The following is a 12,759-nucleotide window of genomic DNA, read 5'->3' on the forward strand; positions in this document are numbered from 1 at the left end:
GAACCTTGCAGTCTTATTCTGTGCATGCTGACTCAAAATTAAATCACACCGAGTTCAGAGCAGCATACTCCAAGTAAGTGTGCACAGAACAGTGATCTTAATCTGGAGATATTGTGGACTTTTGTTGATGTTTTGTACATGTGTCTGCTCCAAAGACATGCGCTCTGCTTAAATTTTAGACTAATTCCTGCCCTGCTTTACGGCCTTTGGTTGCATGTTCTGTGAAAGAATCATCATCTGGTGAAGACGCCTGAAAGCTTTTTGGAACTGGAAGAAATCTGTCCCCACCCCTTTCTAGACATAAGCGTGTAACAAACAACTAAACTAAGTAACAAACAACTAAACTGTGGGCAGATTAGTAAATCATTTTGTAAATTAGTAACTGGGGGGGGGGGGGGTATTTGCAAAACTGCTTTAACTAGGTTCAGCATTTCTATTGTGCCTGTGCAGTTGACAGAGGCACCACCTGGTGGCGAGTTTTACTTCTGTTATGCACCAGCTACATTATCCAGCTAATAATATTTCAAATGAAAGATGCCTCTTCCCTATTCTCTGAGTGACAAACGAGTTCTTGCTGTAGCGCTTCGTTCTGCCTCCCACCTCTAGGCCTTCTTTATTTTTACTAATATGTGGGAAAAGAACACCTCTCTTATCCACTGGGCTGAAAATTGAAGGGACATATATCCTTCTATTTAATAGCCAAAAGACAGCCCCCTTAATTTATCCAAAATTTTTACAGAAAAATCTGTTTCTGGAAAAATAAAATACATGAGTTAATTAAAAAAAACCCCAAATGTCAAGGGGTGTCTGTGCATGAGACATTCATTAATTGGCCGGTGTTTTGGGTTGTTGTAGCAAAAAGGTGCTTAATTTTGAGGTAGCAACCACAGCAGCATCCAGAAGGTGGTAAAGGGAGGAAAGAGGATGCAGGGGGGAGGAGGGAAAGAGAAAGTTGAGGGTATGCAAGGGGGGAAAGTAGGAAAGTGGCAGCTGGTAAGTGAGAGGGAGCTGTGGAGCCAAAACCAACAGAATGGAAGGGAAGGTGGAGTTGAAGGCAAAGGAAGGAGAACTGGGGTCAGCAAAGGGCGGGGGTGCCATCTCCCTCCCCCCTTCCTGAATCCATGGTGCTCCACAATGATGATATGTTTGATGGCTACTTCTGCCACTGAAGGATCAGTTGGAGCTTTTTTGGTGGGTTACAAGTGTAAACTGATACAAAGTTAGGATCAAATGGCAGAATAGTATAATAAATTGGAAGACCATTTGGTCTGGATAGCAATAAAAGGTAAAAAGAGTTGCCTGTTAATTGCTATTGCTGCAAGTCTAGGTAAAACAAAAGGGCTTGTATTTCCTAGTGATGTTCTTGTCCACCTCAACTGGAGCCAAGGCATGATGGAGGTTTTCCTATTATTTAATTTATTAATTAATACCCCACCCTACCCCACAAGTGGACTCAAGACGGCTTCTACTGATGACTCCCACAGATGGCAGTTGGAAGATTAGAGGTTGGTAGTTCAGAACAACTCACTGACCACTTTTTCCTTGCTCTTCATAGCACACACTATAATAGTCCTATTAAAATTTCAAACCTAAGTGGTAATGGAGCATTACAGTGCTACAGTACAATATTTAATATCCCACCAGCTGTCTTGCAGTTTTCTTTTCTCATTCCCTTTCCAGGCAACCAAGACAAAACCTGTCTGCACCTCTTCCCTTACATCTCCACAAAAGAAAGTGCTGGAGACTTCATTTTAGAAAAAAGAACGCTGGGAAACTAAAATTTGACATGAAAACTGGTCAATAGCAGTAGATAATTGCTATTGTGTTGTAGAATTATAGCTACTGGGGTTGCCATTGGTGGGGGATGAAGCGTAGGGTTGCCAGATTCAGTTTGGGAAACTCCTGGAGATGGGGCCTGGGGAGGACAGGGAACTAATTGAGGTACAATGCCATAGAGTCCACCCTCCAAAGCATTCATTTTCTCCAGGAAAATTGATCTCTGTAGTCTGGAGATGAGCTGTAATTTTGGGGGATCCCCAGGTCCCACTTGGAGGCTGGCATCTCTGATGGCTATCAGGTTTATTTTAAAGTCTGCAAAAAAACCCAAACACCCAACAACCTGCCATGTTATGTTGGGAAAATGGCTTTCATCTGTAGGAATGATCAGTCGACACATGTATCTTGAGGAAGCAGAGAGGTCTGACTTTTTCAGCCAACCTTCATTTTATTTATACATCCTGTCTTGAAGCTACATTTTTCCTTAGTACATAGTGCTTAAACAAATAACAGGAAACATCTGTTCAATGGAAGCAGACCATATCTATACTTGTTTACAGGATTCAATACAGCCATCAATTTGTCAATACTGCATGGGTCAGCATAAGGAAGTGAGAATGTGGGTGAACACGAATGTGAGATGCCTGTGCCCTTTTGGCTCTTCAGACACAATGGGGAAAGGAGGGCTCCAGGCTGTTGTGCCAGACACATGGTCTCACCCACGTTCCTGTCTGCGGCCTTTGTGGGACCCGGGAATCAAGTAGCCTTTCAGGCGCATGATTCCTACATTCACCACAGGCTGGTGGCAGGAAAATGGCACCTACGAAGGTGGGACCTTTGAAGCAGACAAATGCATATAATTCCTTCCATATGATGTGCTAACACACTTGGACTGCATCCTGTCCAAAAGATCAGAGTGAAGCAGATTCAGGAAACAGCAAGTAGAGGATGGGGGAAACCTAGAAAGAAGACAATTAGAGCATGACACCATGTGGATCCAAATATACACACACACAAGTGCTCCATTTTGGAAGCCAAGGTGCAGAAAAAATTCCATGTAGAAGCAGCTGCTTCCAGCTGTGCTGGAGGTCTGGATTTCCTCTTTCCAGAAATATAAAGGAGAATTCTTATGTAACCTTTCAATCTGAACTATAGGAATAACACCAGAAGAGAATAAATGCAGAAGAAGGAAAGCTTCCCACAGGTTGGACTGTCATTCACAGAAGATGCCACCAGTTTATATTGTTCTTCCTTTTGTTCCCCTGTCACTTCCATTAACGTAGCTGCTAACAGAACTCTCCTTTCCTTCATTCTTCGATACATTTTCTTAGTCTTCCCTTCAAAAGCTGGCAGAGCAGAAGTGTCAGGTCATTATTTCATGCTGCAACTGAAGTACTCTCTAGTATGTAGAAGTCTTTCTCTGTTCTATAGAAGGAAAGACATTCATTCACTAAGGCTACTATTTTTAAGTACAGTCCTGGCTTTTAAGAGTTTAAAATAGGCTTCCAAGTAGATGTCATCAAAGACAACATTAATTACCTAAACCTCATTAAACATCACATGAGAGCTATAGCTCCTCCCAGGAAAGGGGTCGGGTAAGAACAGCCGGGATGTAGTTCTATACTTAGAGCAGTGGCAGAGGTACAAAGTGGAGGAGGCTGTGTGCTTTGAAGAAAGAAAAACACCTCTCTGTCTTGGGAAGACTTCTTCAATCAAAGAGAGTTTGCTTTGTCGAGCTGTTCTAATGAATCCTGTGGAATTTCTACTTTGGAGGAAGCCACATCAGTAAGGACGGTGAAGGATGGAGCTAGGAAAGGCAAAACTTCTGCGAACTGGCCTCAATGCCTTGTACCAGGCCATACACCCTGTGCATGGGATTGCCTGGACAGACGGAAAGCAGGTGGCACTGACTGCACTGCATTTCCATAACAAAGAACTGAGGTTTGGTGACTCAAGTGTTATTGGCCAGTTTGAACATGTTCATGGACTTTACTGGAGCCCATGTTATTCTGCCAACACCCCAGCTTTGCTTGCTGTGCAGCATAAAAAGCATGTTAGCATTTGGCAGCTAAGTCATAATTTTTCAGAAAAGAATAAGCTTTTGATTTCTCAGACCTGTGAAACTGGGGAACCATTCCAATTGCTCCCCCAGGGTTGTGTATGGCACCCAAAGAGGGACATTTTGTCTGTACTTACCAAACGGGATGCATCTGTTTTATATGCTGTTCGTTCCAATAATTCTAAAGTTAAAGCAGATATCAAAAGCAGCGGTCTCATCCACTGTGCCTGTTGGACAAAGGATGGTAATCGTTTAGTGGTCGCTATAGGCAGTGCTCTTCATTCCTATATATGGGATGATACTCAAAAGACACTGAATGCTTGTTCCTTTTGCCCAATATTTGATGTTGGGGGTTACATCTGCGCTATTGAAGCTACTCTGGATTTCCAAATTGCAGTAGCTACTGAACTTCCTATTGATAAGATCTGTGGCTTAAATGCAGGTATTACATTTGAAATGCCAGCAGGTACTGAAACAGGTTCCTTAACTTCACAGTCGACACTCGTGCTTGGGGATGAGGAGTATTCTATGGACCAGAGAAGAAAGTCTGTAGATTCAGACAAGTCAGCAACAGTTGATTCAGCAGCTTCATCTTCCTCAGGTCCTGTGGATTTAACCCACATCCTTGCAAACCACCGAAGATCTGATCCCAGCCCTCTCATTCCTCTGCGAAGGAAGGATTACCCTTCAGGAACTGGCCAAGATTCCTCATACTTGATCTTAGTGACTTTTGAAGGAAAGGTAACCACAACCAGAAAAGTCAGCATTCCAGGCATCTTAGTCCCTGATATAATTGCTTTTGACTTTAGAGCTCAAATCGTGGCAATAGCCTCCAATACATGTAATATTGCTTTAGTATATTCAGTAACCTCATCCTGTATGCCCAACATTCAACAAATCCAGCTAGACAAAAATGAACGACCCAAGGGCCTGTGCTTTTTGACAGACAAGCTCTTGTTAATTTTGATTGGCAAGCGGAAATTCACTGATCCTGCCCTTATTCCATCATCTAACTCAGAAAGATATGTCATCCGGCTGATGGTCAAAGAATTAATATTTGAAGAAGAATCATCAGCAAAACCTGATGCCACTCAAAGTCTACCTTTCAGTTTTGAGTCATCTGTGACTATTCCTGGGAAAAGAAAATATTTTGAGAATCTTGCTTCAGAAAATCATGTTGGAGGAAAAGAGCTGTTAATACCAGGCAGCGCTGTTATCCAGTCTCCTAGTCGAAGAAGACAAATATTGAGAGAAGCAAAGAGTACTAGTTATGAGAAAAGTTCCTCATCTAGTGTGAGTGATTTTGATGATAAAAGACTTGCAGGTGATCCATCTGTTGCTCTAGAAACTCTGGATGCTGAACCAATTAACCGATCAGTGGCCTTGCTTGGTCTCAGAACACCCACCAGGTTTTCAAACAAACTAGTGTCTCCTAAAGTGATGCAGGAGACTTTAAACTCTCCCAAAAATAACATTTTGCCTAGTGAAAAAGGAGCAAGTCATATATCCAGGAATCTGGAAAGATTGTGTGGCAGCTTCAGTGACTTGCAACTTCGACTTCTTGAATTAACGGACTTCACTAAAAATGGGAACAGACTATCTCTAGTCTACCCATCTTCTCAACAGCCACCTTTTGTTCACATCACACACCAGGTAATTATGTTTATAACTTTTTCCTAGGTAAGCTGGTATTCTTGGGGTTTTAAAAGTTATTCAGTTTAATTAGCAGGTTTCACATGACTATTAGGCTTTGCTGGATTTGAACTGAATAGTTGTTCTGTCTGATATCCACCAGAGGAAAATCCAGATATTGTTTTCCTTTACTATTCAAATTGCCACCAGTTTTTTACATATCAACATGTTAGAAACTGCTTTAAGATGTTTCCACACTATCTGCTATCAACGCTGTTTGGAAGCCATATGTACAGCTATTAAAATACTTATTTTGTCCGTCTAAAAGATTCAAAGGAAATTATTAGGTCTCTTAGTAAGAAGATAAAATCTTCAAATGTTTGTGGATTAAAAAATCAGGAAATATACAGTACAATCCTGTGCAGAATTACTCCAGTCTTTGATTTCAATTCTGCAGAGGATTGCGCTGACAGATAGTAAAATTTGTATATGTACTGAAGTAATTTTTAAAACTCAAAAGAATGTACTTTCCCTTAATATGCAAAGGGAATTCTTTTCCTTGAGACATATTTCCCCCTTCATATTCTTTGAGAAAATTATTCTTAACACAATCAATTACCTATTTTTGCTGCATACATTTTAGCCTTTGTTGGTGACAAAAGCTAAAGAACATTCCTTTAAGTTTCTTAGTAAAAAAAATTAGGTAGGAAGTATGAAACAAACTGGAGCAAAACAGCCATAATTTCTATGTGGAATAATACTCTCAGAAAAAAAAATTAAGTGACATGCAGCAAAGCAAATAACTTTTCTTCTATCTTCCATTAAGCAACATTGGTTCCTTCCAAACAAAGTCCACACATGTCACTTTAATCTAGGGTTGCCAAGTCCAATTCAAGAAATATCTGGAGACTTTGGGGGTGGAGCCAGAAGACATTGGGATGGAGCCAGGAGCAAAGTTGTGACAAGCATAACTGAACTCCAAAGGGAGTTCTGGCCATCACATGTAAACGGACAACACACCTTTTTAAAGGCCTTCCCTCCATTAGAAATAATGAAGGATAGGAGCACCTCTTTTGGGGGCTCATAGAATTGGACCCCCTGGTCCAATCCTTTTGAAACTTGGAAGGTGTTTTGAGGAGAGGCACAGGATGCTATGCTGCAAATTTGGTGCTTCTATGTCAAAAAACAGCTCCCCCCCCCCGTGACCCAGGTACCCATGAATCTATTCCCCATTATTCCCTATGGGAATCGGTCATCATAGCAAATAATGGAGTGTGCAGCAGGCATTTCCTCCCCCCCCCCCGCCAACTTTCTGATGACCTTGAAGCGGGGGGAGGGCCTCCAAACCAGGGGAACCCCTGCCCCCACCTGGGGAGTGGTAGCCCTACTGTAATCACTTGCTGTTACCCATCGTATTGTTAGCGTGCACATGTAAAAAACAGCTTTAAACATCCTTGTACATATCAGGTTTCTCAATCAATGAATGACCATGCTGGAAGGTTGAGTTACTATTTTATTCCAGTATATGCATGATTTTGACTAGGGCTCTTAAACCACACCTTTTAAAATTGATATACACCAAAGCTTGACTCAGTATTCTCTTACTTAGTTACCGGGAAGAAAACCCTGGTGTATTTTCATCGGTTTTTGATTAAACTTACAGCAGCAGAGTGCATTTCTTTTACTATGCAAGCGTTGATTTGAATTCATTTTATCGGAGATGTTTTAATTGTAGGAGGACAAATGGCCATTTGCTTTGTGGCAACAGCCATTGCCTCTCTCAGGGCAGGGCTGCAATTCCTCTGTGCCCCTCCTCTCTCCTCGTCCTGCTCACTGCCTCTGTGCCAACTCCTAGGCGGGATTTTTAGACCCTGCAGTGCCACATCTGAAAGACAGCAATTGTGACCGCAGCATCGTACTCAGAGAATAGTTACAATCAGTGTTTCCTCTAAGCTGAGTTAGTGTGAGCTAGCTCACAGTTTTTTAGCCTCCAGCTCGCACATTTTTGTTTTAGCTCAGGAAGCATGGCCCCAGAGCAAGCTAATCTATGCAGTAGCCAAATCACTAGCTCACAACTTTAATGCCAGTAGATCATGATGCAGAATTTTGGCTTACAAGACTTCATAGCTTAGAGGGAGTATTGGTTACAATGGTGAGAAGAGAGTGGGAGGACAATTTAGAGAAAGGGACACAGGCACAGTTGGGATAAGGCCTGGGGGAGCATAAGGAGCTGGAGCTCAATGCCCATCCCCAGCCTTACATAAGGAATTGGGTGCTGCTATCAATAATGGCCTCCTTATGTAGGTCTGCACCAATGGCCTTTGACTGCGATGCTTTGCGTGTTGGTTTGTTTTCCACTGAATGTCCTAGTGCTGCTGTTTGTATGTTTTCAGTTCAAATGGGCTTCATTTCATCCAGAGTTATGAGCTGTTATTTGGCTTGGGTAATTAAAAAACAACAACACAGAGACAAATTCCTTTCTTCTTTTTGCTGAGTTGAGGGGGGGCTTCATGAAAGAAAAGATGAGGCTCAGGAAAGGAGTTCTGTGTAGGGGAAATTACATTAAAGAAGGAAGAAAGGCTATGTGAAAGGGAGGAAAGGTAGCTCACTTTGAAAGGAGGGAATGACAGTGTTTAACTGTTCTAAGCTAATTAATAAAAGAATCACTTTCCAGCCACCCAGGAAGGCCTCAGGCAAAGTTACAAAATGACTAATGAAATAATTAGATTAAAACTGCTAAACACAAGCCAACCTCCACCCTCATTTAAAATTCAACTGCCTTTACTGCCCACAAACTTGCTTACAAAACCATAGTCAAAAAAAGAACAGGCTCTGACCTGCATAGCCCAGGCAAGCCCAATCTCATCAGATCTTGGAAGCTAACAGGGCTAAACCTGGCAAGTACTTGGATGGGAGACCTCCAAGGAATACCAGGGCAGGGTTACAGAGGCAGGCAATAGTAAGCCCCACTGGGGTTGCCAGAAGTCAACCATGACTTCCAATCACGCGTGCACACACATGCACAAATACTCACAAAAATAGTAAAAAAGAAAAGTGTTAGGAGTTCAAGATGACATAATGACATAATTTTATGTCATTGCAGTTACTTAGTTGTCCATATACTGATATGCCTTTCCCCATCTGTTCAGAATCTGTAAACCTTTGGACTGTACAAAGTATGCTAACTTAGTGGTGCACAACAAACCTCAAACTTTTTCCATTCATTTGGAGAATTCATTTGGGGAATTCAAGCTTTTTTAGAACACTGCGCAAACACTAGACATGCTGCTATAATGGCATTTGGTATTGTACTATACACAATTCAATAATACTAGTTACAGATTAAAGGGATGAGAATTTATGAGAACATATGAAGCTGCCTTATACTGAATCAGACTCTCGGTCCATCAAAGTCAGTATTGTCTAATTAGACTGACAGCGGCTCTCCAGGGTCTCGAGCTGAGGTTTTTCTCGCCTACTTGCCTGGACCCTTTTTAGTTGGAGATGCCGGGGACTGAACCTGGGACCTTAAAATAAGCCATCAAGTGTGTGGCTGGCCTTGAGATTTTGATATGTCATCTTCAGAATGAACCTCAAAACCTTTGGCCCAAACCCTACAGCACCATGTGAACCACTGTATACTAGCAAACAATGTCCAACTCACTTTCTTAAGTAGAAGCACATTTGAGCACTTATCGAATAAACATGTCAGAAATGATAAAAGGCTTTTAAATCCTGGACTCATTCTGAGACCTTCTCCACATCAGTCCATGCTGCTGACTTAGAAGAATTATGACCAGTTATTGAATCACCAATGCAGCTTCCTGTCATATCTCTGTGTTCTTTCGCAGAATTTACATTTAATTAGTGAGCTAATCTAATTCTACTTAGCTTTTGAGAGTGAACAGGACCACAGTAATAACCAGAAAGAGCATGGAAGAGAGACAGGGTGGGGAAGTATATTTTAATGGCAATGATATCATCAGAAGAACAGAGACAAGTTTTTGCTTTTAAAATGAGATTGATTTCCCCCCAAAATAAATATTTGTATCAGTCTGAAAAAGTACCTTTAAAAAGAGTGCCAGCTATTACTATTGTACATGTGAGTCCCTGAGCTGATGCTTTCACTGGGGGACAAAACCAAAACCAGGCATCATCACTATACATGGGGTATTTAGGCTTGTCTGTTTTTATATGTGGCTAGTCAGTAACTAAAAAAGATTTCGCAACTTGCCCAAAGCCACAGAAATGTGACTCCCCATCTTCTAGAGCACACATTTTAAATAGTCAAAAATAAAAGTTAATAACAGGAATTCTTGATTATAGAATTACTAAAGTTGTAATACATGTACATATTTTGAAGTAAAATTTATTAAGGAAAGCATGGTGCAAAATTAATGTTAACCTGCAATTGTTAATGGACATTGCCTACACTCTTTAATTTTATGATAATTATATCTCTGACTTGCACAATGCTACCAACTTTCTGAATGCTACCAGCATCGGAATATATTAGTAGTATTAATGTTCTCAGTGCTTCATACATAGAGGGCTTTTGTGGCTCTAATAGTTATATATAGGGAAACATTTGGCAGATATGATTTCTCCTGTCACAATGATGCAGCAACAAAGGAAGCTAGAATCATAGAGTTGGAAGGGACCTCCAGGGTTATCTAGTCCACTCCACACCCCTACACAATGCAGGGAATTCACAAAGACCTCCCCACACATACACAGTGACTCCTACTCCATGCCCAGAAGATGGCATAAAAACTCCAGGATCCTGGGCCAAATTGCCTCCTGACCCCAAAGTGGTGATCAGCATTTATCTGGGCTGAACAGCAAATTAACAAGTAACATGATGAAGATATTTTAAGATATGCGGAAACAAAACAGAAAAAAGTTAACTGAGACTCAGTTAACTTCCCACAATTAGAAAGGATTCTTTTACACATTTATCTCCCATTTTGATATATTTACTGTTCCACTGTTGTTCTCCAGTTAGGGTTGCCAGCCTTCAGGTGGGGCCTGGAGATCTCCCATTTTTACAATCGATCCCCAGGTGGCAGAGCTCAGCTCCCCAGGAGGAAATGGCTGCTTTGAAGGGTGGACTCTTTGGCACTGTACCCTGCTGTGGCCCCTCCCCTCCCTAAACCCCAGCCTCTCCTGGATCCACCCCCAAAGTCTCCAGGCATTGTCCAACACAGACTTGGCTGCCCTATTTTCCCTAAATTAAATCCAAACAACTGTTGACCCTATAAACTTAACTTGTTATTCCTGTTTTTGCATATCTTAAAATATCAACATCATGTGACATGCTAAGTTGCTGTTCAGCCTCTGTCTGTAAGTCTGAACGGTTATCCTCAATTTCTATGTATCTGAGCAAGTGTGGGTGCACATGAAAGCTCATACCTTGAATAAAACTTTGTGAGTCTTAAAGGTGCACTGGACTCCAACTTTGTTCTATCGAGATACTTATTCACCAATTTGGGTTGCCAAGTCCAATTCAAGAAATATCTGGGGACTTTGGGGGTGGAGCCAGGAGCCATTAGGGGTGGAGCCAAGATCAAGGCTGTGACAAGCATAATTGAACTCCAAAGGGAGTTCTGGCCATCACATTTAAAGGGACGGCACACCTTTTCTTTTCAATGCCTTCCTTCCATAGGAAAGAATGAAGCATAGGGGCACCTCCTTTTGGGGGTCACAGAATTGGACCTCCTGGTCCAATCGTTTTCAAACCTGGGGGGTATTTTGGGGAGAGGCACTAGATGCTATACTGAAAATTTGGTGCCACTACCCCAAAAAACAGCCCCCCCAGAGCCCCAGATACCAGCAGATCAATTCTCCATGATTTTCTATGGGAATATATCTCCATAGGGAATAACAGAGTTCCCAGCAGACATTTCCCTCCCCTCCCCCCGCTTTCTGACGACCCTGAAGCGGGGGGAGGGTCTCCAAACCGGGGGATCCCCTGCTCCCACCTGGGGATTGGCAACCCTATCACCAATATCCAAATAAACTAAATGGAACAGGTAGGTAAATTCAGTAAAGGAAGATAAATGTACCCAATAAAGCCCAGCAAGACAGAGACAAATTTTAACAGAACGAGAGAGAACAGTAGGCAGAGAGGAGACTGGGCCAAAAGAGTCAGTAGACTTGGCCAAGAAGGTGGTTAATCAAAGTTCACAAACACCATCTCTCATAAATCAACAAACAATATTTTTTAATCAGGAAGGCAACTTTAAACCAGATAGAAAACATAAAAGAAGTAATGAAAACTGTTGAAAGATAAGGGCACTATGACTTTCCTTAACAGTGCAATAGACTAGTTGGACAGTTTTGAAACCTGAGATTTAGAAGACCATTTATACGATTATGATCTTTAGAAGACCATTTATGAGGTGGAAATGCGGTAGTCAAAACAGGAGGCCATTAATGCATTGGAGCAGTTAGAATCCAAGGTAAGAAAGGGCATATTTCGGTAATGTCCTGACGGGGCTGAATGGACATGAGCAAAAATTCTGCATGGACAACTGCATGGATTTAGAAACATGAGACACAAAAGACTTCTTGTCTGGATGAGTCTTCTTGTCAATTAATCTATAATTTTCTGTAGAGTCATCTGTGTTTAGCAATCTGATTAATCATGCAGGGGATGGAGGTATGAAATTAAGGATGCCTGGTCTGTATTGGAAAAAACCTGGAGACTTTGGGGGTGGTTTCTGGAGAGGGCAGGGTTTGGGGCTTCAGCAGGGTACAGTTAGGGATGCCAGGTCTGTGTTGGAAAAAAACTGGAGATGTTGGGGATGGATCCTGGAGAGGACAGGGTTTGGGGCCTCAGCAGGGTGCAATGTCAGAGTCCACCCTTCAAAGTAGCGATTTTCTCCAGGGGACTATGTGAAAAACCACCGGAAGCAATGAAACTTTCACACCAAATGCGTTCTGTTTAGTACAAACTAAAATAAGACAAAACAAAGGAACACTTAATATTAGAAAACCCCCACAAAATTTCTACATCAGTCTTTTAAGGGTAACTGCCTCTTCCGAGTAATTGTAGTGTAGATATGGGTGGAGTCTTTAAGTCTCTTTGGGTTCCACTCGTGAAGGTACGGAGAGAACAAGGAGCCACTTTTGAAAGGAATCCTCACGGTTTCGCTTATGAGATCTTCTTCAGCCTTTCCCCCCTGACCTTACACGTTGCCACAGCTGTTTTTTATAACATGGATCAATGCATGTTCTCATCTGCTGCTACTGGCTCTCATCTGCTGCTACAGGAGAGCTGACATATGCAG

General features: G+C 41.9%; 1 protein-coding gene across 1 annotated transcript in view; it reads left to right on the top strand.

The window, feature by feature from the left end:
- Positions 1-3,429: 3,429 nt before the first annotated feature.
- LOC132567706 (WD repeat and coiled-coil-containing protein-like) overlaps positions 3,430-12,759 on the top strand; it is a 28,542-nt gene continuing 19,212 nt past the window's right edge. The window contains exon 1 of the mRNA XM_060233391.1: positions 3,430-5,488. Coding sequence (XP_060089374.1) covers positions 3,578-5,488 — 1,911 coding nt within the window. The 5' untranslated portion in view covers positions 3,430-3,577. The remainder of the gene's footprint in view (positions 5,489-12,759) is intronic.

Source organism: Heteronotia binoei, chromosome 1 (genome assembly GCF_032191835.1).
Source record: "Heteronotia binoei isolate CCM8104 ecotype False Entrance Well chromosome 1, APGP_CSIRO_Hbin_v1, whole genome shotgun sequence".
NCBI lineage: Eukaryota > Metazoa > Chordata > Lepidosauria > Squamata > Gekkonidae > Heteronotia > Heteronotia binoei.